The 26,344-nt window shown below is 39.6% G+C and overlaps 1 protein-coding gene across 1 annotated transcript; it reads left to right on the top strand.

The window, feature by feature from the left end:
• Positions 1 to 2,968: 2,968 nt before the first annotated feature.
• Positions 2,969 to 24,471, top strand: CCDC34 (coiled-coil domain containing 34). The gene is made up of 6 exons (XM_027800992.2): positions 2,969 to 3,311; positions 7,115 to 7,247; positions 9,788 to 9,895; positions 20,854 to 21,012; positions 22,261 to 22,402; positions 24,007 to 24,471. The coding sequence occupies exons 1-6, from the start codon at positions 2,980 to 2,982 to the stop codon at positions 24,252 to 24,254; spliced, it is 1,122 nt and encodes a 373-aa protein (XP_027656793.2). The 5' UTR covers positions 2,969 to 2,979; the 3' UTR covers positions 24,255 to 24,471.
• The last annotated feature ends 1,873 nt before the right edge of the window (positions 24,472 to 26,344 follow it).

The following is a 26,344-nucleotide window of genomic DNA, read 5'->3' as shown; positions in this document are numbered from 1 at the left end:
TATCTTTCACTTTCCTTCAAAGTTGGATGCTTCTGCCATTCCAGTAACGAAGCCGTAATTCCCCAAAAGGTGAACTGGCTTTTGCCTCCCTCTGTGTAGGAAGTCTTGATGCATAAAATGTGGTACCTTCTCACAATACTAAGGTTTGTTAACATAAGCTATTTAACAAATTCCTGTTCTTGAATTCCCAAAGAATTATCTTATGCTGTATAACAATATAGGGAGGGAAGAAAAGACTCTTAATGTTTGTGTCGTTGCCAAGATTACAGCTGGCTGCTGCCTTGCCTTGACATATCCATTTCGTAGTTTCTGGCCATCCCAGATGAGCAGCTGTGGGGCTTCATCAGAAGTGAGAGATGCCCAATGCAGCAAGCGCCCAAGTTCCTCAAATCACTGAGACAGGATGGGGTTGTGTGTTTCTTTTTTTTTTTTTTTTTAATTTTTTTTCTATCCAAGACTGTTGCTGATCTTCACCATGAGATGGGCTTTAAGGTTGAGGGAGATGTTCAAGCCTTCCTAAGATGTTTTGAAATTACTTTGGTCTGCAGCCTGTTGAAATACTTAAAAGTATTCATGCTGGCCATGACGTGGAGCTTTGCTCACAGAGCTTGTTTAGCCAAGCAGTAAACAACTTCACTTCTTAGCTGCTTGCAGCACATAGGCAAATGTTCATGTAAAATCACCGGCAGTTTGTGTTTAGCAGAGCTGAGGCATTGCATTGTGTACCTTGTATCCTAAGAATTCAGTCAGATTTGAAATTTTCTTGTCTAACTTTAGTCGGTATGAAATTTAGGTTCTCGTGATACTCTGATGTCTCCAATACTCAAATCATCAGCTTCAATTAATTTAACATGTGTGGTTTGTTGTCTGTTAAACGCTAGCTAGGACTACTTGAACCTTTATTTGATGATGATCAGCTCAACAATTGACCACAAGTGGCTAGAGTTATTTTTACATCATGAATATCAATTTGCTGCATAGTGATGCAGTCAATATTGTAGGATTGCTTAGATCAGGGATGCATTCAGGCTTTTTTTTTTTATTTTATTTTTTTTATTTTTCAGCTTGCTGGAAAACCGTTCCAGATGATCAGCTGGTTATCAGCAATAGGGTAACATTTGTTTTTTCTTTACAGGAACCATAGTGGTATTTCTCCCAGCTGCCAAAACTGCAGTTCCCATGAGATGGTAAGCCAAACTAAGAAGCTCCACCACTGGAAGGGGGAAATCACTCACACCTCACCTCTGACTCTCCCTTCCTTCCGCTTTGTGGCCGCACACTCCTGGCACTCGCCTTGTTTGGGCCTCAGCGCTTGTCAGGCTTTAACTTGCTCAGACCGCAAGCTGATGGGGGGTCAAAGAGTTGGATGGTTTTCTTCTACATCAGTAAGGCAATGGGGCTCGGTGAAGGGTCCAGTGAGAAGAGGGAGGGGGAAGAACATGCTTCTGAGAGTCAGGAGAGATGCGACCCTTTTTTTGGTAGAAAAATGATGGACTGGAGTGCCCATAAATGTGCAGCCCAAGCACCAAGTAGCCCATTTTAAAATTCCCAAGTATGATCGTTTGGGCATTCTTTGGGGTTGTTAATGATGCTGTTGAAATGTTTCCCACCTCATGGCACTTACTTTTGATGATGTCTAGGCACACCTAATGGCTGTATAGGTTTGGCCTTTTTATATCATTGAGCCAGTGAAATTCAATTTGCTATAAGCAAGATAATTGCCTCGAAAGTCACAAATTACTTTCCCATTTTAGACAAAGCATTTTTATTACTGTTGCTTATTTTTCAGTTTGCCAGTCCAACTAAAAATATATTTCTTGTTAAACTTGCCTACCTGGAGAATCTTGGCAATAACAATTATATCATTACAGCAACCAAATTTATAAGCATTTTCAAACTTCTATGTCTCATGTTAATATCAGCAAGGCTTCTGCTTAGTCTGTCACAGCTAACTAACTCCATGAAGTTCTAAAAAGCTACCCACTGCTAGTCAGTGGTTACCTTCTTGGTCGATGAGATTTGAAGGCAATGAAAAGCTTCAGTGATACACATATGATTATTGCTGATCCTGCTTAAAAATTCAGCTCAAAAAGTGGCCGGTGGCCTAGCGTTGGCAGTGAAGAAAGAAGGAGGGGAGTGCACTCTTGGGATTTGGAACCAGGAAGAAATGTTGACAAAGTATCTATTAGCAAGCAAGAAAGGACAAGAACATGTTAAATATATTTATGTATGTTTTACTTAGAACAAATAGTTGTAGACTCAGTGGAGAATTAACTGATGGGAGGACAGGGAAATACCTGATAGGAGGAAAAGGAAAGGAAACCATTAGCCTAGCAGAGGTTTATGAAAACCTAGTCTTTAGAACTTTAAATCAGGAACAAGTTTCTGATTGTGGGGACTGAAGTGGGATGTTGCAAAATGGGATGCGGTAGGTTACAGACTTTGACTCTGCTGATGGGAAATGCTACGCCACCCTCTGATGTACTGGAATCATCATCTGTGGATGGGGTTGCTGGTTCCAGGTTACTGAATGAGTAAACGTGCCAAACTGTAAAGAAAGAAAAACTGCCAAGAGTGATGCAAATCAGCGCACACACAGTGTCCGTGGTGGCCATGGGGCTGCCCGGGGCCCAGCTGCAGTGCCCGCCGCCTGCCTTGGCCGGGCTGCTCCCCGCCTCCGGGACAGCATGTGCTGGGGGGGCTTTGCCGGCCCACAGGCCAACGGCTGCCGGTTCTGACCCCGTGCTTTCCCGGTGTCTCTCCCCAGGCGGCTGGCTGCGGACACGGCGGGGGAGCGGTGGCGGCAGGTCAGGCGGGCCGTGGGGCGGGCGGCCCGGGCCGGGCCCCGCGGGGCAGGCCGCGCGTTCGGCCGGCGGCAGCTGAGGCGAGGCGCGCGCAGGCGCGGAGGGCGGTGGCCGCCGCGGAGGGGAGGCGGGGCGCGCCGCGGCCACTGGCGGGGCGGGCGGCGTCCAGGTTGCCATGGCGGCGGGAGGGGCCGGGGGAGCGCGGGGGCCGCCGGGAGCGCGGGCCGCGCCGTGCCGGTGGCGCCAGCCGGGGGCCGTAGCTGTGAGCGGCCGTTACCCGCCGCCTCTCCCTCAGGTGCCGCCCGCCGCCATGAGCAGCGGCGGCAGGAGGAGGAGGTTGAGGAGGGCCGCCCGCCTCTCCCCGCCGTCCTCCTCCAGCTCCGAGGGCGAGGAGCCCCTCAGTTCTTCCGGCTGCTCCCCGCTGTCCCCCGCGGCCCGCCCCAGCTCCCCGAGCGGCGAGGAGGAGGAGGAGGGGGCGGCGTGCTCCCGAAGCCGGGGAGGCCATAGGTAACGCCTGGGGCAGGAGCTCGGGGCTGCCCCTGTGTGGGGTGCTGGCCTCTGGCCTTGTCTCTCTCCGCGTGAGGCCTTTGCTGGGGACAGGAGGTTATTTCACATAAAAATAGATTTATTTGTGTAGATAAGCACTTTAGGCACCTTGTTCCCTTTTTGTGATGCTTTGGGACGTTGCAGGTTACAGCAGTCTTTTCTACAGGTAGTTGGGTATTTTTGTGGGTTCGTAAAATACCTCAGCTGTTGACCTGAGGCTCAAGGTCTTTGCAAGTTAAAAAGGTACAGCCATTCCTGTCATCTCTAAAATGTTCTTAGAGACTAAAGGGCTGTTTGGCCTAGTGCATATAGCTATACTCAGAGTCAGTCTTACCTTTGTGCATTGCACAGTTCTTCTTCCTGTGGCTTAATGTCATTCCTGTTTCGTTATATGCAATTTAATGTGTCTTCTTTCCTTTGGATTCTCCTCTGCCTGACAGGAGAATAAGTGATTCTTATTCCTTCCTTTAAAAGGAAGGGGGAAAAGCAGGCAGCATCTGCCTTATTCTGGAATACAACCTTTGCAGTGGAAACTTCACGGAGCTGTGCAGAAACTGATGGGTGTAACTAGCCAGACTGAAGTGAGCCAGAGGTGCCAGTGGGGTAAGGGAGGGACAGCTGAGCTTCGCAGGGGTGCAGGGTTCTAGTGCGGTTCCCAAACTTCCATGGAGAGCAGTGAAGGAATATGGACCACACTGAACTTTTCTTAGAAGCATTTCACAAAGAAGGTGCTGAAAGTCCAGGGAAAGTGTTCAAATATAGTCAGAAATAGAAGCTTCAGAGTGAAAAGGCTATTAGCCGGTTTATGGTTCTTCCTGTTTGAGGTTTTCTGTTATCTCTCCTTTTACTGCTTCCCAGTAAGCAACTTTGTTCGTGTACATTGAAGTTCTTGAAGCACTCATTTCTGACTACTACATGTCTTTGCAGCTTGAGATGCGACTTGAAACAGCGCTCAGTTTTTGGGCCTGTTGCTGCGGTATTCCCTGGCAGCGGTAAAATGCAACTGAAGACGACCTCTGTTAGGGCCCGAGTTGGAACAATCTCATTAAGCTCTGCAGGCACAATACATACTTCACTCATGCAGACATTGCATCTGAATAATGCTGTTGCTGTGTTGTAATAAGCGTCTACCAAATGTTCTTACAGCAGCTTCCGTGTATAACTGCCAAGATCTCAGTAGTATAATAATAAAAAACCTTCTTATACAGCCACTACCCCCACACACATGTGCACATGCTGTCTCAAAGAGTCTTTTTGTTGTTGTTGTCCTCTTAAAACTGCACAAAAATCAGCTGGAGGCAGACATTTAATGTGGGAAATGCAATATTTGCAAAAGAGAAAGGCTGAAAACGAGGCCTTGTGTAATGGCCATAGGCATTTTCATACTTTCATTATGGATCAGTGTTATATTTGATGGCACGACGTAAGTGAATATATGGTGAATGATAATCGCTGTTTTCTATTAATCAGGCTTCAGTTCTAATGCCAGATGTATCTGATTTACTAGTTTAAAAACAAATGTGTGCTTCAGAATGCGGTACTTTCAAGAAGCCTGTTACTTTAATTATTCTGAGGAAGGTCATAGCTGTGAACATGCTAGCATTTCAGAAAATGGTCCCATGAAATTCAAGGTCTCTGTGGCTCAAGATAGGTAATAAGTGTGTCAGGGAGAATGCAGCTCGTGGCTGGGATGCACACTAGGAAGGGTTGTGTTCCAGTCTGTGCTCTGGTGCAACCTGAGAGCTTCAGGCACACTGCTACAGAAAAGGAGAAACGTTTCTCCCAACAGTTCTTCATATTGAGCTTGTGTTTTCCTCCGTTGAAACTCAATTTTCTGTTACTTTTTACTTGTATACAGTAAGTTTTTAATTTATTACTGTGCATTAATTTTTTTTAGAAGTTAACAGCTTGAACTTTACAAGTACTGATATAGGAAAACACATAGTAAATAATTTTTTTCTTAATTCATTCCTTTTACTAGTACTTATCCTCAGGTTGGTCTAATATGTCAGCATTATTCTAGTACAAGGTGCCATAATGCAAATTGTGCACAGCAAAAGAATGTATTGAGGAAGTATCTCTGCCCCAAACGTCAAGTCTGGACAAAGTTGCGTTGGTTTCCCGAATTTGAATGTGTAATACTTTTATCCTTATCTTTCATAAACTTTAAGAGAGTTGTTTTCTAACAAAATGTGTTACTATGCATTCTCAGGTTGCATCCCTTATTATATGTACCTGTTTAAAACCTCTCTCTTACATTTTGGTCTTTATTAACACTGTACCATAAAAGCCCTAGGGTGCCACAGAACATGTTGGACAGTGCTGGGCTTGGGTGTGCTTGGCCTGTGCTGCTTCTGCCCACGCATTGCCTGTGTGTCAGGGTGTCCTGTCAGTTCTGTTGTGCTACGTCTCTGTGGCAGCACAGTATAAAGAGGGTTGCAGGCTGAAGCTGTGGGGGGGGGAAAAAACCCCAACCCTTTTCCAGGTTCGTTTCAGCATGAATCTGTTCCCTTGGACGTGTCATGGCTTGACCAGCAAACGCTCACATCAGTGCACACACATGTGGGTAACAGCAACGGAGGAGCGTAGGGCTCCCTAGCACTGACATTGTCCCCAAATGCTTTGTATCACGGAGATCTATTCTAAAGATTTCTGAGACATAAACCATTTTGCAACAGGGTGTTGCTCTTCCTTGTGAATGTGTAATACTTCCATATTGATAAAAACCAGACATCTTATGCTGAAAAGATTTATTTCAGGAGCATTAACATAATAGGCTTGGTTGGATGCCTCTTCTGTAGCTTGAATTCAGCAAATAGAATTACTCACTGTCGTAAAGTAGGTGGGTATTTCCAGAGCCCATACATCCATATAAAATACTAAAGTGAAGTCTAATTTGTTGTTTTACATTGTCCTGTTGTTAAGAAAAAAAAAAAAGTCTATAAGAGAGAGGAAATATTATAAAGAAATCTATTGGCATGTTTTCAATTTTTGTTGATGCCGAGCCTAATATACTGCTTTACGTTTGAGATGGTACACGTATAGAATATTAAAAAGATATTTCTGGCCTGGGGCTAGGATTGCTGCATTATTCATGAGTAAAGAAGTTACGTGTGTGTTATGCAAGTATCCTATTAAAAGCCCAACAGAACCTTGTATAATATCAGCAAGTACTGTATGCAAGCTGTATTTCTAAAGTAGGTTTCCTGTGAAAGCTTTTTAGAGTGGAAGACTACCTGTTAGAGTGAATGGATTCTTAATGCTGAGGTTGCGTGCTATCATGAATCCAATTCTGTAGGACTTGAAAGAAGAAAAAAAATATTCTCTATTATCCTTTGCTCATGCTAAAGGCCACTTGATACATGGAACCGCTCTGTGACCAAGGACAGGATGCTAATGTTAAATCTCTGATTTCCCTCAGTTTCCATATGTGAGAAGGAAGGCGACACTGATGTTTCATGTTTTTTGTTTAGTTCATAAAAGGTAGTGTTTGAATCTGTTCCTCAGTTTAGAAGTCGGGGGGGGGGGGGGGGGAAATGAACAAGTTAGAATTTAATAAGTAGAATGTAAAGGGGATGGTCACAGGTACACTATAAGTGCCATTTATCCATTCTGGAGATAACTAAGCAAGCAATAAAAGTATGTCCTTATTGTCACAATCTGCCATAAAAGAAACGTAATTTTTCAAGGCAGTGGCACTGCCTAACTTTTCAATTAAATATATCACATCAAATGTTTATCTACATTTCTCATTTTTAATTCAGGAAGGCTGAAGACTCTGAAATAGCAGGGGGAAAAAAAGAGTCACCTTTGAAAGACAACCTTTCACCATGGGAAGAATGGTTCATTGGCAAGGAGAAGGAACTGCGTGCCCGCTTACAAGCTAGAGCTGCAGAGGTGAATGCATCTAATAGGCTTGATGTTAAGTCTAATCAAAGATAGCAAGGGCAGGAATTATTTTTTTTTCTTAAATGGTTGTGGGAACACCAGTAGCTTCATCCACTATCTTTTAGTGTCTTGGGCCTCCGTAGTGTGTGGTTGACCATGCTGAAGTGATTCATGGTATGTGCATTCTCTTTTGCTGAATGTTATGTTTCATTGAAGTGGTGCTGTATAATATTTTGCTTATCCAACTGTCAGGTAATGTTTCAAGTTTAAAGGATTAAAACATATTGATATAATTGGTACCTTGATTTTCATCATGGGTACATAGGCCTGCATGTAGGTATTAAAACACGACAGGGTGTGTGCTGGGCGTAAGTATGCCAAGCTACTTGGTTAGATATGAGGCACAGTGTTGTTACCCTCTTAGTGTGTAATTATGCAACTGTTAGGTGTCCTTTCCCAGGATAGGTTTCCCTGTCCCAGCTTTTTTTCCCCTCCTATCTTTTGCCCCCTTGCCAATGAACAGTTCTTGAATACTGGGGCTTGGGCAGAATTAAGTAAGAACGCTATATGTTTTCTTGATTAATGTGTTTGTAGTTGCAGTTGATTAAATGAAGCTGTTGTTTAAAATCAAATTGGAAATATTGGGTAGTGGTTAGAATAATCACATCCAAGTTAGAGTATTTCTCACTTTAGTTACCGATTTACTATTTGACCTTGAGCAGTGTCTTAATCTTTCTGTGATTCACTTTATCTGCAAAGTGAACATAACATACAGCTGTTTTATGTGGGCTATCTCATGTTGTTTATAAAAGACCCACTGCTGGAAGGTTCTGGAACAGTCTTTTGGAGGTCAGCATAAGACCAAAATAGTTTGTTGAACTTGAGGAATATGTTTTGTTCTGTTAATATTCACCACACGTTTCATGACTTCCCCTTTAGATTCTGATTCTGCAATCATCTGTCTGTTTTGATACTTAAATATAAGAAAAATGAGCCAAAGTAATTTCTGGTGTCGTGTAGAAAATGTGGTTTGTATATGGACTTCTCATGTGGTCTTGATGAGGAACCAAAGCAATTTACTTCTGTGTATCACACAATAGTGTTCATAACTTCTACATTATATTTAGTACTGTATCTCAATGATACATTAAAAGCAGTCAAAGGACAAGCATTACTTAAAGCCATGTAGAAATCAGTGAAATAGGTAATTGTTTTATTTTTAATTCGTAGGATTTTGAGTATATTAGACGTTAAACTGCAATGTAGGCAACAAAAATAGCTTATATCAGGGAGAAAAATACAATCAACCTTTTTTGTAGGATGCCAGAAGAGAACAAAGTATGTGATTGTGGTATTAAAATGTATTACTATCTTTGCATATAAAAGTACGCTAAACTGATATCCTAAGAAACAGCTGTGAAGTCCCAGATCTTTGAAAATCTTTTCTAACCTAAATTATTCTCTGATACTGTCTTTTGCTCACAGCAGCACTAAGTCTGCCCTGAATGTCAGAAATGTGGGTAAATGCTTGGAGTGGATAGCGGATGGGGTGTTCTAAGGTACTTACAGTGCCATCACCTTATGCAGAAACCAGGATCCCTGCAATAGAGATGTCCCAGAACTGAAAGGAGGTGTTAGATGCTGTAAATTTGCCTCAGTATAGCAACAACTGTATTTTCAAACTATGTCTATATTGTGTTTTCTTTGTGCTGTCTGTAGGCTCCTGCTTTTTCTTGATGTCTTACTAAATTTAAATTCATTGTCATATGAAGAGAGGGTTCTCTCTGAAACTGACTGCAGTGTCGGGACCATAAAGTCAGTTTCATGGAAATAATTCCATCTATCTATGTTTGAAGGCGTGAACTTTCATTGGAAAACAGCACTTTGTGCTAATGATACTGTTAGAGAAGCCAGACATCTCAAATTGTTGTCTTGGTCGTGTTTCTTCTGTATCGGTTCATTTCCTTGGAGAGGTATAAGTGGTTGCATAAACACTGGATGTCCTATAAAGATACGTTGGAATTTCTTCTCTCATCTTCAAAATAAATTTCCAGTTTCCAGATTTGCTAAAATCTGCAATAATTTTGTCTTTTAATAAGCTTTGGGTTAAGCCCTGAAGTTCCAGTAGTTTGGTACTAAAAATCACAAGTGAGTAATACTACACTTAGCCTTTGATGCCTTCCTGAATGCAGAGCAGGACACCATGTAAAGTGTAAGTGTTGTAGAAAAGTACTGCTGCAAATTTAAGCTTGCACTGACTGAAAGGGCATTTAGATAAGCTGAGGAGTGTTTGGTTGTGTTGAATTGTTTCCAAAGCCTAATTAAAATACATGCTTCCAGTTCATATTCTAAAAACGATACATTTCCATTGATTGCATGAAATAATGTTTCTGTGTTGACTGTCATCAGTCTTTTCCAGAATCTTAATGAAGGAAAAATATCAAAATCTAATGCTTACATTGTTTTAACTGCAGCACTGTTTCCAGTATTGAGTGTATTGGTGTAGATGGTCATCACAGGTTTAAGTTGTATACTTTTTCTTCAATTAGGAAATACGTATGCAGCTTGAGAAGATGAAGGAAAAGCAAGAATATGAAAGGAGGAGAAGGATAGCTGAAGAGAAGCACAAGGAATGGGTCCAAAAAAAAAGAGAAGCGGTAAATATTGCTTTGGCCACAAATATTCTAGTGCGTTCCACGCTTAAGTAAACCGATGTAAAGTTTACTTAGACTGTTCGGACAACCGTGTTTTTAGTTTCCTGAATGAATGTCGGTTTCAATTGAAAATTATAAAACCACGCCAACACATATAAACGTTTTTCCAAGACTGATATTTTTTTTTTCCCCTCTCGAAGGTATAAAGAGGTTTCTTCTGTTTTCTGAGTAGTCAGATAACTGACAATTGGCTTGCATCTTGTGCAGTAGCCTTCTGCCAATTATAGCTGGGGTTCTGGTCTTCAGTATACCCTACTCTTTCTGACTTCCTAGGATCAATGCCCAAGCATTTTGGGTGAAGCGTACATCTTGACTGTATGCAGTGTCTTGTACACCAAGTAGAGCTAGAAGAAGGATTTACTTAAGTACCATTGTGGACAGGCAAATAGTATGGTAGAGTTTAGAGGGATAATTGAGGTGTGAGGCCAGATTCAGGAAATTCTCAGTAGACCACAGTTAGCAACTGGGAATTCATTTCTTCATCCAAAATGTCATTTCTGAGTGGGACCCAAAAATTGTTTAAGTTATCATGAGAGGGATGCTTGAGACCAAAGCAGACAGAATCCTGATCTCAGCAGGGCATACTGTACAGCTCTGTGTCACACGGAACAAGCATGTGTCCTGGGAAGCAGAAATGGGAACGTTTGGGAGGCTTGGGCTTGTTCAGCCCCTGGTAGTTCGTGGGCATATGTGTTCATTGTCTTACAGTCTGTAGCAATACCAGTTACTTACCGTTCTGTACTTATGGTTTGAAAAAAATCAAATTAAAATTGATTAAAAATATCACAATGGCACTAGTTGGGCTAAATATCCAGACCTAACACATCTGTCTTTACCATTTCACTCCTCCTTCAGATTCAGTCTGGAAGCACTAGAATAATCTGTGTTTGGATCTAACCTAATTATGCTTAGCTTCAGTGCTGACTGGACGATTGCCATAAACCCACCCCAAAACCAATCCTGCTCTAAGCATTTATTGTGATGTAGAAAGGATTTTTCCTTAGTAAAGTACACAGCAAAAAGTGGAAGACTTAATTCAGCACAAACAATGCAGTTTTCCTCTTCTAAAACACAAATTAAATTATAGGTGTCTGTAACTATTCATTGCCTTGAAGGGGTTTGGGCTGCCAGATAAAATTGTTCACAGTTCAAAACAGTGGAAATTCTCATGCTCTCTACTCCTGGTCTGTGCCCTCCCTGTCCTACACGCACACACACACACACACCCCCCGCACCCACCTTCAGCTTCTGTAAAATTCTACTTATTTGGGTCCTCCTTGGACCTTTGCCTTTGTGGATTTAATGATTAATTTCTTTTCTATTGTCAGTGGGAATAGGTCTTTTTTTATAGTAATCATATTACCCCAGAGGACAGAGGAGAAAACATATTTGTGTCTGGACTTTATCATATTATATTTTGGAAGGATAAGGTCATCCTTAGGCCATGTCCCAAGCTTTTACCAAAAGTAATCTGATTTTCATTTAAATCAGATGATTCATTGGCTAGTCTTTTCTGTAAACCACACTCAAATCAGGAACAAACTGAACTGGAAAGCTTAGCTGCCTTTAGGATATTAACATTTGTGCTGCACAGACCTTACCACTTCAAGTTTCCACAAGCTTATTTGTGGATCTGGACACTGACTGAAGGGTAAGTATGCCAATCCAGTGACTAAGAAGGTGTTTAAAATCGTGTGAAGGTTTCACATGAAGTTTAAGGTCAGATTCGTGAGCACTTACTGTTGCTGTGATTTTCTTGGGGAGCGTATATACATCTCATACATGGGAAAGCTCACGTCATTTCCTCCTAGAAGCATGAAAAGGTGCTCCTTCAGGCAAAACCCAGAGTATTCTTCACTGAAATGTGCGTGAAGCACTCGCCTTTTTCATATCTATTTACTGATTCTGAGCCCCTGTGTGTAAACTGCAGAAAATACTTTACTTGACAAGAAGCAGTACTTTCAGGGATGTTAACTCTATGATCTCCACAAGTCTGTATCCTTTCCCATTGCTGAACACTGTACTGACGAAGGACGTAAGCATGGTTGAGTGTACGTTAAACTTTTTCCATCATCTTGAGCATCCAGCACCAGCAGACGCTGCTGGAAGAATCTTCATACCATGAATATGAGAGACACTTCTGTCAGAAGTAGAATGTTTGTATGTGCATAGAAGAATTCTGCTGTTTTTTTGTATGCCAAGCCACCTTTCTTGCGTTTCGTTGCATGACAGTGTCAGTTGTGATGTTCTTACTCTCAAGTACAGTCCTTTAGGGTCAGGTTAGGGAGCAAAGCTCAAGTACTGTTTTTCTTCACTGGCAGGTTTGTGTTTTTTTTGTTGTTTAATATATGTTTAAAACTATATGCTGTGCAGGTTGTTTATGCTTCCAATCATTTTACATAAACTATTTTGCAAAGTAAAGGAATCATAATGATTTATTATTCTTCTATATAAATAGCTTTTGTGATTTTAAAGGTTGTAAATGAACTAGAAGTAATACCTTGAAATATGAGCTGTCAAAGAACATTCTAAGCTGTGAAATGGGTTTACCCAAATATGGCAAAATTTTGCAGCTCACTGGGAATTAAAAGCTTAATAAAATCAACTGTGAGGTGCTACCCCTGCCTTTACAATTTTCACTAACATACCAGATCTCTGCTGGAGAAAAATGCTTTTAGTTTCTCCTAAGGTTGAGTCATTTTGTGGGCAAATAGTAAATTGCCTGTTTGACTTGTTTTAGGTGTAATACAGCTCTATTTTTTAACAAGTCACAGGAGTATCAATCAAAGTATTTTAAAATATCTTCAAAGCTGCTTTTGATTTCAGAAGAAAATTTGCTTGAACACAACATGATTTTGTATGTAACCAAAACTTTTATTTCTGAGTTACTGTTAAATTTATTGATAAAAATGAGGTGGGTATGATTATATATGCTGAGCAAGCAAAGCTGGTGTTTAGTGTTCTGTTCTCATTATTAAATGAGTCTTGATTTAAGTGGAATGCAGAACTGGATATAGATCAGCAAAGCCATTAGAATCTGTCTTAATCTTTCTGGAATGTTGAAATGTGTGCTTGATTTCTAATTGCTGTACTTAAGCAGTTCAACTCCGGTGTTGTTGGAGTTGGTAAACTCCAGTTCGGTAAGGAGCTCTGTGTCAATAACTCAGAGCTGAATCGCGAAGCTTAAAAAGAAAAGGAATTGATGTCTTCAATCCCCATCTCATCATAGAACTAAACTTTGAATAGGTGTTGAAAACTAACTACTGTCACATTTCTTTAGGTTAAAATTGTTTGTGAAGGCCGGTTTTCTCCATGTCTGCTCATTCTGGCACTTTATGTGTGTGTTTTCTTTTTTTGGGGTGTGACCAAGAAAGGATCCATTCTTAATGAAATGAAGTATTTTATTGAAAATAAAACCAAAAGGTAAAGAATAGCTAGAATTTATCATTTAAAAAAAAATAAAAAAAATAAAAAAAAAAAAAAGAGACCTTCAAGGTCTATCACTTCATGTTTGTGTGATGCCCTGTAGATACTGAACAGGTCTTAACTTTGGTCATTGTTCTCCACCGAGTAAGTTTAAAGAAACAAAGAACAGCCAACCGATCTCTCATCTTATCCCCCTAAACTGTGTCTTGTCGTTATTGGAATTGAGGGACCTACATACGTGATACATTTTAAAAGTCTTCTCTCCATAGTGGCATCTTTGTGATTTGTGTCTTGTCAAATGCATTCTTGCTTAACAAACAAAAGTTTTGTGACTCTTTGGCTTAGCAGGCTGTAGGTGGTATGTAGACTGTTTACAGACTTGGGTAAATTACAGTTTAAGGAGGAAGAGAAAAAGTACTGCTTAAGATCTATATTTGGGTATCACGTTTCCGGTACCTGCCAAGGATATTTTTCTCTCATCTAAATTCTGATGGATTAATATGTGATGATAAAACTCTGGCTGGGTATAAATTATGGGAAAAAGAAAAAAGGAAAAAAAAGGTGATGGGTGAGGTCGTAGATGTTCAGAGTCGATGGTTCATTTATACTTTGTTTTGTAGTGCTTCCTTTGAAGACCACCACTATTCAGAATTTTTCTAGTATGGTTCAGTTTCAAGGTCCTTCAGAGTGTGACCAGGCGCTTGTTCCACTGCCTGATAATTTACTGTGTTCTACTTAATGGAAGTTTCTGGAGATGCTAGACAAAAGCTTCTCTTCTGTTTTCAAAAATATGTAAGCTGTTGTCTGAACCCAGTGTAAGCGCTGCTGAACAATAACTAAACCACTGTTGTGTTATCAATGCTGTTTTGGTTGCAGATCCAAAACATAGCATCGCAGGAGCTGCTATGAAGAAAATGAACTCCGTCCCAGCCAAAACTCAGTACATGTATGTAATACGTGTATTTGCAACAATAACTGAAATCTCAAAAGCAGAATGCTTGCATCCCAAAATAATTGTAATTCTGAAACTCATCTACTTAGCATCCTTTAGTCTTTAACTTGCATGTAATACTTAATGCTACGTTAATGTGATACCTAGCAAAGCTGTAAGAGTGCAAGTAGTAAAGTTACACATTTTACATTGGAAAAATGAATTATGCTAATACCAGTCCTAATTTGACTGTGGTGTTGCTAATACTTTCTGCATTGTTGAATAGATATTAAGGCATTTTTTTTTTTTTCTTAAAAGTAAATATGAGCGAAGCAGGCATTAATCATAGAACCTTGGTGTTCAACTTTTTATTTTGTTGTTCATGTTTTCTTTCATTAGGTCCCCATTACATACTGAAAAAATACAATTTTAACAGAGAAACGGGTACAGGATGGGAAAATTATGGTTTGCTTTGTAATTGAAAACTTTGTTCTTACAATGATGTTTCTATTGGCTGATTTTCTTTATAAGAAGCAAAAAAGTAAGAAATATGAAGCCCTAGAACCAACATGCTATAAAATGGTGAAAGACAATGTTCTTGGAGCAGACTTGCCTTTCTTGGTGTGCGGCGTGATTCCTCCCAGAAGAGAGGCCTAGATTCCAACTTATTCCAAAGACTTTCTGTTCAATGCATACTTTATCTCATCACTGTTAAGACACAAATTGTTCAGCAGCTTGAGCATGGCTTTCAAGTTAAAAAGTTATGCTCGCTCTTGCTCATTTTCCTTCATCCAATGAACTGTTAATTATTTCGTGAGGAGTGGGACAGCTTCAGCAGAACGGGTGGAGAATCCTGTCATCCCAGCCTGCAGCATGGTAGACGGAGTCTTCTCTCCGCAGTGATATGTGTTAGTTTGAATCCCCTCGGGCAGAGAGGTAATGAAATCCGGATCTTCCCAGTCCTAGGTTAATGTTCTAACAGCTGAACTATTGTTCTGACTCAAAGCAGTGGTTGCTGCCTGGTTTTATGTAAAGCCTGATGTGCTGTGGTTTTTGCTGACAGTTTAGACTTGAAAGAGGTGCTGAGGTGTTCACTTTTTTCAGGACTGAACCCTTTTAAGAAATGCATTTGTGAGGGAAGCTTAAATATCTGGCATAAAGACTTTCCAATCTTGAGAACCTACGTTTCAGAATTCAAATTTTACGTTGACACGCCCAAGTCTGTCTTGAGATATGTAAACTTTTTCTGTAACTCTGGGCTTAATTTCTTAAGGGATTTTTCTGTCTGTTGTGGTTTTGTCAGCATCTAGACCAGGAGGCTTTTTTTTTTTTTTTCCTAGCACAGTGTTGATACATCTTTACACAAAACTTTTCTGTCAGGTCATGCGCAGCCAATACCATGGTTACAATTTTAGGTTGTATCTGAATCTTAATTGTTTCCAGACTTACCCTTAGATTTCTGTAAGTAGAATGCACTAATTTCTCAGTGTTAGAATGAGTTTTAGATAGACTTGTGGAGGAGGAATTCAGGGTGGCAGATGATTAAAATATGAGTGCTGGTGTAAGTCAGCAGTGTTCATGAAGTCTGTGTGCTTTTGAAGACCCCGAGAGTGTTCAGGGACAAGTACACGAAGACTTTCTGCTTGTCATTTACGTTGAGTACCCACATGAAAGGAACACAATTAGGGACAAAGATCCACGTATGCAACCATCTTAAAATTCTCCAATTACTAGACTGCAATGGGGTCTGCATTGACTTTGTGTGAACTTCAGCAGTAGTTATAAACCTGCCTGTCAGTAGGCAGCTGCAGTCCAATGTTGTTTCGCTGACCTCCTTTCTAGGCTCTTGTTCTTTTACATGTCGGTTCTGGAGAGATTAAAGAAGTATTTTTGTGGGCGGGCTAGGCTTGGTGACTGAGCTGTGTAAATAGGGCTAAATTGAAAAGATAACAACAATTGGCCAAACAACCCAGATTTCTGAGGCAGCTAAATGTGATGGACGTTCAGGATTACTATGAGGATAAATGAGGAAATTTGGACGTATGTTCTGCTGTTGGCAGTGTGGACTTTTCCTATATTTTGCTATCAGTCAGCAAAAAATTATGCTGGAATATGGTAGCTAAGATGTTAAAGCAAACAGCTGTGAAATAGAACCATCAGTTATCTCTGAAAAGAAAATGTTGTCACATTCTGCAAACCAGAAAAAGGGGAAGGATTGCTGTGAGAAGTATCTTAAAAACATAAACCATATATTCTATTATATAAACCATAATATTTCTATTCAGTGACAATCTACATAGAAAATGCAGAACAGAAAGCAGCTCTGCACTATACCCTTTCCAGCCTTTCATTTAATCATTGATATAAAAATACAGAAATACATATTTTATTAATTTTCTTCCAGTTGGATATAGTGTCTCTGTTTCAGTGGCAGTTGGGCTTTTTTCTGTCTGGACAGTTATTTAATATTTCTACCTTCTAGTGGGAAGAGTGGGATGCTTCAAATTTCAAATTCCTTTGACAGTTCTCCACATGTACATAGGTCTGATTTTTCTTGAAATGTTAGTAGTCCTGTTGATGAGACATTGGTTTGGTACTGACTCAGTGAGACACATGCAGCCTACTGAGTCACCATCACGGCTTTGTGGGACGGCTGGGTATGTTTTGGGTGGGGGATTTCCAAGAACTGACCCAGCCCAGGCTTCATTAGGTTCCGAGCCTTGATAGGATCACATCCCAGAGCAGTGAACCCGCAGGGTAGATTTGTATCCTTTCTCCTTAATAATGTGCTTGGGTGGGGTGGAGGGAGAGCAAGCCTTTCTTGCCAGGAGTAGTAATTGGATGTTTTACAATCAATACCTTAATTTATGTAATACCTGTAATCATATTTTTTTAAGTATGTAAGTATGCAAGTGGTTTAGTGAATAGGTCATGTCTATTTTGAACACAGGATCAAAGAGAATTTTTAAAACCCAATCTGACAACACCAAGCATAAATAAATTATGTAATTTCCCTCCCCCCATATATATGTGGAAGGAGGATTGAAGAACATAGACATTAATATGCACATTCCTAGCATTTTTGATAGACTTACATAAGGGAAAGTAATGAGGATGAGGGGAAGCTGGGAAGGCCAGGGTGACAGGAGCTTGACATGAAACAGGTTATTAAAGCAGCTGGGAATGTGGTATACACTAACTTTGTGAAGGAAAGTGCTGTTCTGTGCGTGAGAGAAAGAGGAAGCATTTCTGATTTGTCTGCAGAATAATTTCTAGGCAGCTGCAAAGTCTGCAATTCTGCGGGGAGTCTCTCCGTCTCAAGGATGTCTCGTTGGAAGTAAAACTTAGCAATAGTTGTGGCTTTCATGGTAGTGTGCATGGCATATTATTGTTTACATAGGACCTTGATTTAACTTTGGGTCAGCCTAGATAGTAGCTGAACTCGTCTGAAGTATTGTGATTAAAGATACATAATTTCAGAAACTGCCTTTTAACTACAGTCTTTAGAAAGGTTTTTAGTCTATTTTCTGCTTATAATTGTTGTCCATTATTGAACAATTCCCCTAGGTATGGAAGGGGCCCATTTTTTCCTGTTTTCTCCTATACTTATTTTCATGCCTGTTATGTAATAAGACCCTTAGCTAAGGACTGTAGCTTTGAAAGATCCTTAGTTTTGTAACTTGCTTTCATGTACAACAGAGATAAGCCAGCAAACAGCAAAAGATCTGAATCTTTGTAAGCCACCTTTGCCAATGGTTTTAACTCACTGTTTTAGCATCTCTTTCTCATCTGAATTAATGCTTTTTATGTGCCCCGGACTACCACTGTCTTGAAACAGGAGTTGTTGAGAGATGCACGTGGGGGATATTTGGTAATGAAGGGACAGAGGAACAGCTCTGAAGAAGAGATTAGGATGAATTTTAGACTGAGGAGGAGGAGAAGCTTAGACAATTGGTTATTGGTTTTTCAGGCAGGTGATACTTAAGATCTGCATAATTTGCCAAAAATAGATTATTTTTCCTTTTTAATGTATTTAAGCATGGAAGGGTTTGTTTCATGTAAGGAAACATCTTGTTTCCATTCTTCACTAGTACAAAAATATTTCAGAATCTCAACTTCTTTTTTCTGGAATGAAGTTCTTTTTTTCATTGGTTTTAACTGTAAATAGTAATTGTATCAACTGTACAGGCCTTACAGTGTTGTGAAATGATATTGTTTATGACATCCATTATTTTGTATTTCTGTGGAGTTTTACATTCCAGAATATGCTTGGAAATGGAGTGTATTCATATCTGACCTTTTTCCCTACAGAACAGATTCAGCTGATGTTTGCTGGAATATATTAGAAGTAAAAAAAAAGGGAAAGCACACCAACCACCCCCACCCCCCCACCCCAAACCAATGAAAAAATACACTTAATAGCTAATTGTTTTGTGAAATGGTGTGCAGTGTGCACGCAAATAGCTGTTTGTCATCAGATGAGACTATTTGCCAAGAGTATACCAAAACAGTGGTGCTGAAGGTATCGTCATGGTTTAGATGAAGAAAGTTTATCTCGGAGGTTATGGTAAATACAGTTAATAAGGCATAGCTTGTAAAAGGAGGGGGGGGGGGGGGGAAACGCTACAATTAATGCATAATTTAGCTGCTGATGTTAAAATTGTAGTAACGCTTCCAGTGTTGACACAGAATGGGACACACCAACTCAAGCAGTTCTGTCAACTGGCTTCTGATAAGAAGTCTGCAGTTTAGCATTATGACATGTTCAGAAAAGGTGAATGCCAAGCATAAGCTAAGATTATGCTTAGAATGACTTCTTTATCGCTATGTCATGTAGCGTGGATAAGGATTCAGACATGAAAGCATTTATTATCCCGTAGTATTTCTTGCAAAAAATTACCAAATGTTTTAACGTGAAAGCATTGTATTTTCTCTTTAATGGCCCTGTATTTGCACCTCCTCATCTCATCCAATAAATGGCAGAAATGAGTTAATGTTTTGCAGGGCAATATAAGCTGAAGTTTTTATTCTGTATGGTACTACTTTATTAGTATATGGGTAAGTGTAGTTATGGGGGACAAAGACTGAACTAGCAGATACCCTATTTAGGCCAGGCTGAGAGGATTGTGCTGGTTGTCAGCGCCAGTATTATGCCTTCTGCTTCATTATGCATAATTGGATTTTCCAGAAGGGCAATAAATCTGGAGAAAAGGCAGAGGAGGGACCCATGGGGGGAGCAGGGCATAGGTCCATTTTTCTGCCTTTTTGTGCTTATAAGAGGTAAAATGGAAAGGCAAGTATATTCCTGTTCTTGTAAATGTGCTTTTCCTCTTTCCCATTTATTTATTGTACTTTGCAGTTGTAATTCTAGGCATTTGACACCCATACAGCCAACTAGTGATTCTGAGTCAGCATAATTTCCTGCTAAACTACACATCTTTGTTCAAGGGGAGTATGCGAGGGAGCATACAAGAAAAAGATTTATCAAAAGAAAACCAACGTTTTTATTCAACAGTGGTTTTTTTATAAAGTGAAATCTAATCTCAAGTCTAATGCTTGTCCTCCAAGTCATGCACACAGCTTTTCTGGCAAAGATTTTTGATTCTACGTGTGTATGCATGTTCTTCAGAGCTAAGCAAAATAAGCAGAAGTGGCACTGAATCAGTAGAATCCCAGACATTTCATAAATGTTACAGGGAATAGAAGTGAGAGCTAGTGTTATTCTTCAGATGAAAATACCTCCTCTCCAGATCATGAAAAGGCCATCAGTAGTGCTTTCTCACTTAAAGAATGGTTCCCAAAACAGTGTTTGTACTCTTAGATACGCACACACTGAAAAGACGTAGAAGTGAACAACACCTCTGTGTATTGTATCTTCCAAATTATGCAGGCAGCAATTTCACTTTGCATTCCGTTACCACTTTTTGTCTGCCTTAGAATGTGTTTTCGGAGAAATGCATAGATTGATTCATAGAAGTCCATGTGTGAATAAAATAAAAATATAAAAAATGTAGAGAACACCACAAAATATGAACTGGATTCTCATGTGAACTTCTTATTGTTGTATCAGTTGTGCTCAAGTGCTGATCAATCTGCACATCTCAATGACACTTAAAAGAGGGTGGTTGGCCTCACCTCTCTTTGGAACTGTAGTTTGCTCTGGATTCACTGAAAATTTAAACTTTTAAAACCATTGTCAAGAAATGCAAAATATATTTCGTCCTAAGAAATATTGAGAAGTGTCTGAAGTGGTGTAAAAGCATCTGAATAAATTAAACGGAGTAGCAAACGCGATAGCATACGGAGTCCTGAAAGTAATTTTTTTCATCATGTTTTGTGACAGGTTTATGTGTTTAAAACTATTTTTTCTGGATGGCGATGAATAGTTCTGTCTTCAAAAAGCTTACAATATGATTTTATTTTTCGGGGTTACGATAACTTTATTTGTAATTGCATGACAAAATTAACTGTATTCTGCAAAAGAATTTCCCATTGAAATACACTGAAGCGTTTCTACTCTGTCTTTTTGATCTGTTTCATGTAGGAAAGAAGGGAAAGGGAACGAAAGCTGAGCAAAGAAATGGCAGAAAAAGCCACAAGGGAACTAGAAAAAATGCAGTTACAAGAAAAGGCTGAAGTAAAATATAAAGAGTGGTTAAAAAAGAAGAGAGCTGAAGAGGCAGAAAAGAAGAAGAGAGAAAAGGTATTGATCAAGTAGTCATTTATTTGGATGAGGTTACCTAATCTGCAACTGATGTTAAATATATTGGGTAAATCAATTAGAATTTGTCAAATGACAGTGTTGTACTTGACAAAAAATTTCAAAATTTTTAATGTTAGTGCATTGCAGACATCGATGTATGGTCAGCAAAGCAAGATGGATATTAATGCATTTTTGGTAAGTCTTTGCAAACCCACTGCAATTGTGATATGGTCGGAGAAAGAGAAACACAAACCACACGGTGCACCTTTATTAGTCGGTCCGTGGCAGGGTGACACACAGAGACAGCATGTGGCGTTAAGTGCTTTTTTCTCCCAGCACCACCATTATATTCTTATTAAACTTGTACATATTTCTAATTAAACACATTTTTCTTCATCTCTGGCTATACCAATCTGATGCTGGGAGTTCTAATATAAATGTTATTTCATATTAATCAATCACCTATGTATTTTTATAGTGAGCTTCAGAAGACCTCTTACTGTAAGCTGCCAAAAGTATGGGCTTTGAGGTCCTCTAGTTCACTAGAACAAATGGCCTAACAAGGCAGCACTTGCAGGAGTTGTCCAGAATTTCTCTGAAAGTCCTCCGAGCCTCTAAAAAACACAGCACGAGGACTTTGGAAGCCAAGAAAATGAAAGTTATCAGGCAGATTTTAACCACATGCATTCTTTTAGTCACATCTTCATTATGCAGGTTCTTATAAGCTATGCTCACAGTATTGATTCAACTTAGTTGAAATCCAAATGCCATGCCTAAACATACTGGTTTACTTCTGATTAATGGTTCCCCAAGCCTGCTGGCAGGCTTGGAGGCCACCCAGTCATGGCTGATAGAGGGCTGGATGAATATGGATAAATGAGAAGAGTGGACAGCTGTCCCAGATGCAATAGCCTCTTTAGGCTAAACTGCAGCACGGTGGGTTCTGGTCACCTGCCCATTACGTTCAGAATATCTTCTACGTGTAGCCTTCCAAAAGATTTCTGAGAGCTTTTTTCTCAGAGAAACACTGGATTAATGTGGAGGTTGATTATTTTCTTTTTTTTTTAGACTTAAAGAAAAAATGTGCAACTTTTCTATTGGCAGGAAAATGTATTTGCTTTTGTAAACATATTTTAAATACATCCAGTAGTCTGGGAATCTACAAAAGATTTATTTAGCATTTTGTGTATATTGTACAGAGATTTGTCTGTAAGTGTCTTAGATTTTTAATTTTTGTTGTATTCTTAGGAAAAAGAAAAAGAAAGGGAAGCTGAGCTACAGGAGAAGAAAGCAAGATCAGAGAAGATCTTTAAGGAATGGCTACAAAATGCTAGAAATAAACCACGCCCTGCTTTAAATGGTTATGGCTTCCCATATGGGGAGTCTGCAGGTTTGTACTTCTACTACACGTATGTAGTGACTCAGTCTGTGGTTCCTTCCCTCTAATCTTTTAATGTAAAATGAAGCCTGTTTAAGGTTTTCATCCAGTGTCTGATTTTGGCACATTGGAATGAGTATCTCGTATGATACAAGTCAAGAGAAGCTTTTACTCTCAGACCCTTTGTGCATTTTTTGTAGGCCTTTGTGTTATTTGGGACGAAAATTATATTTGAGAGAGTAATGTGGCATGCCAAATTATAACTGATTTTGATCTCATTTTCCTTCTCGGGCATAGGAATGACTAGGGCAAATTACTGGTTCCTGTGAAGGAAATCAGTTACGTTAGCATCCCTGTAAAGTTAGTGTTTGTGTTACAGAAGGTGTGTGCCACCTTACCGCACCTGAATCCTCCTTAGAAAAGAGGTGGGTTTTTGAGATGCAGAGATTTGAAGAGGCTGACAGAAGTCCTGTCTGAAAAAGGAGATGTGGGAATCAACCTGTGTTCTGAGCTGAGATTTCCTTTTTATTTAACTATACACCTGCATCACACCTTCTTGGCTTCTGTAATCCTATTCCTTTTTTGTTTCAAAGGGAAGTGTTAAAGGGAATGCCGTTGATAGTGTGGTCTTTTGTGAGTCTCACTTTATTTTGGGGTTTCTTTTTGTCATCCCCCATGGTACAAAATCAGGAGAGCAGTAAGAAATAGTATTGCATTTTACATTTGAGTGCTTAATTAAATTTTCTTCAAATATATATAAATATATATATTTTCATCAAACTAAAATCATTGTTACTTGAATTAGCAACAGAAAATATTTTGGGACCTAAATTCCAGGCTCTGAATGTTTAAGGAAAAATGCGTAAAGCGGGTGAACAACCTTTGCTCTTTTGCTTACAGCTGTTTATAGACGGTAATACACTTTGCCTTTTGTTTTAGACCTCCATTGCTTCCCCACAGCTGCAATCACTTCTTTAAGTGATTTTTGAAAAATATTTCTTTACTCATTTGTGTTAGTGCAATGGAATATATTACAGACTTTGTTTTACTCAACCATGTAATGTATTCACTGAAATGTCACTACAGACAAATGACTGATAGGGCAGCATGTGCCTTCTGTTGCATTTTAGGCTTTCTGATATTGCTTTATGGGCCCTAGGTTTTTAACTGCAGATTATTAATGTATGTGCATAATTGGTGTATTGTTCTCCTTGATAAAATGAAGAATAACGATTAAGCAAAGATGGAAAAATGTGAGCTTTGACTATGCAGTGACAGGAAATTTTATTAATAAATGCTTTGAAATAATGCTAACTAGCCAATTTGTAGACATTTACAGCTTTTAAGTATAGAAAGGACTGAGCATTCTGTATGTTACACAGCATTCAACCTGCTGCTTGTTTTAAATAGAGGTGAAGAATATGTGAGTTGTTGGTTTAAAAAAAAAAAAAGTGGAAGATTTATTACTTTGAATCATTTAAATTGTGATGTGCCTATGCTGTCTTCCTCTCAAGATGATGTATCTTTGTTAGTCCAGATAATTATAACTGCTTGCATTGTGAAGCTTGTAGTGTAAGTATTCCTTTTTAATTATGTGTAATTTCTAAATGTTTTAGGGTGTGCTGATGGAAACTCATATCCAGCTCCAACATATTGTAACCCCATTCCTTGGAAACCTGTACATGTGCCTTCTCCAAAGGAAGACAGAGTTCTTACAGTGAAGAAGAGTAAGAGACCTGTATCATGTCAGTCACATGCATCTTCGCCTATGGTAATTTATAAGCACAAGAGCAACCCTTGTGTTGGATCCTTGTGCAGAAAGCAGTTACAGTACAGCAAACAAAACTATTATGATCTTGAGTGAACTATGCCATAAATGTGAAGTTATATGCAATTATATGTCCAAAACAGGCTGCTTTCTTCTTATTATTTCTGTGAACAGGTTTTGTGTTTACAGCTAACTGACTGATCAGCTTTTTTATATGGTTTTTTAATATGTTGCATTTTAGTAAAAAAAAAAAGGCATATTTAGCCAATCGTAATGGGACTGTATCTCAATACTAATAAAACGCACAAGATTATTTCTTCCTTTCCTCCTCTTTTGTTGGTGAAGGAGTTTTTTTGTGTATGTGATTATTCTTTTGGGCAAAGTATTACTTGGTTATTTTAAAGATGCTAACTTATAACAGACTTTAAAACAATTCTTAATGTGGAAGGGATTCAAGGCCTGCATGCAGTTGCAGGGCTGTAATGTCATTCATATTGCAGGGATATAGTGGGATAGCTTACATCACTGGAGTGCTGCAATGGATGGTTGCAGGCTCTTTGAGGAAGCACAGGCTGGCACAGTGAGGAGGAGGGAGACCAGGAAGAACGCATGAAGTGTTGCCTGAGGACCGATCATTAGCCAACTGAAACCTAATGAATTAAGATTACAAAGGGAGACCAATGTTGGACTGAGCATCTGCTACAGACCACCTGATCAGGAAGAAGTGTGTGACATGATTCAGGCAGTTGGAAAAAGCCTTAGGCTTCTATCCCAGAGTTTCAGGGAGACTTGAACCACCCTGAAATCTGCTGGAAAGGCAACACAGCAGGGCGCAAGCAGTCAAAGGGAGTTTCTGGAGAGCATTGGTACCTTCCTGAACTTCCTGACGTAGCTGGTAGAGGAGCTGACAAGGGGAGGCTCTTCACAGAGCTTGATATGATGTACAAACATGGGAGAACTGGCCCGGGACGTGAAGGTTGGGGGCAGCCTTGCTATAATGACCGTTGGATGGTGGATTCAGGATCTTGGAACAAGTAGCAGGATCACAACCCTGAACTGGAGAGAGAAGAGCAGATTTTGTTCTGTTCAGGATCCTGCTTGCAAAAATCCCATAGAGTATGGTCAGGGAGAGAAGAAGAGTCCAGGAAAGCTGGTGATTTTCAAGGTTTGCTTCCTCCAAGCTCGAGGATGGTCTATCCCAAGGAACAGAAGGTCAAGGAAGAGTGGCAAAAAAGCTTGTGTAGATGGACAATGAACTCCAGACTAAATGTAAATACAAAAAGAAAGCATACAGAAGGGGACAGCAGGAACAGGTGACCCTGATGGAATATAGGAACGCTGTCCAAGTGTGCTGGGATGGGAACAGGAAAGCCAAAGCCTATCTAGATCTGAAACCAGTGGGGGATGTGAAAAGCAACAAGAAGGTCTTCTGTAGGCATATCATTTGCAAAAGGGAAATCGGGAGAAATGCGGGGTCACTGCCACGTGCCACATTTTGGCATGTAAGTTTTCTAATATATCAATTCTGCTTCTAATCCTAATCGGTTTTAATTTCTTCACGGCAAATAGTGAAAAATACTGAACTACCTTGTGTCAAATTTATACTTAAAACATTCCTTGTGCCCTTACTCGGAGTGATTCAGTTTATACAATATGCCTATGATTGTTCTTTCTAGATAATACCAAATGCTAACAAGACTGCAACATCTCTCAGTAGTTAATCTTAATAGTTTATTTGGTTTATATTTGTCAGTAGTTTATGATATGAATTAGTGTGAAGCCTCACATACTTAGACTTTCACAAAGTACTTCACATTCACCTATTAAAGCAGTGCAAAGGACATTATGCAATTGAGTTTAATTTTTCATTTTACATTGTGAAGTCATGAACATAAAACTATTCATCAGAATGAAAAGAAAGCAAAAATGCTTTGAAGAGCAATCTATTCTTCTTCTTCAAGTCAGTTCTGTCATTTTATTATAATAGTGGCTAAAAATAACTGAAATCAGGACTGCTGTATACTACAGTTTTAAATACAAACGGAAGCCTGTTTTACTATTTGAAGATCTATCGTTTAAGCTGACCAAAAAGAGAACAGCTAGTACAAGTATATTCACATATGGTGGGTGCACAGGCTGATCTGATGCATTTCACTTATGCTGTCACTAAGTTATCTAGGCTCCAT

The sequence above is a fragment of the Falco cherrug genome, chromosome 10, assembly GCF_023634085.1.
Source record: "Falco cherrug isolate bFalChe1 chromosome 10, bFalChe1.pri, whole genome shotgun sequence".
Lineage (NCBI taxonomy): Eukaryota > Metazoa > Chordata > Aves > Falconiformes > Falconidae > Falco > Falco cherrug.
This window is presented reverse-complemented; position numbering and strand designations above follow the sequence as displayed.

Bases quoted from the DNA above. Each gene is read 5' to 3' on its own strand.
- CCDC34 (XM_027800992.2), top strand. From the start codon at position 2,980: ATGGCGGCGGGAGGGGCCGGGGGAGCGCGGGGGCCGCCGGGAGCGCGG. The intron at 3,312-7,114 runs GTAACGCCTGGG...TTTTTAATTCAG, and splicing joins CGAAGCCGGGGAGGCCATAG to GAAGGCTGAAGACTCTGAAA. The intron at 21,013-22,260 runs GTATTGATCAAG...TTGTATTCTTAG, and splicing joins AAAAGAAGAAGAGAGAAAAG to GAAAAAGAAAAAGAAAGGGA.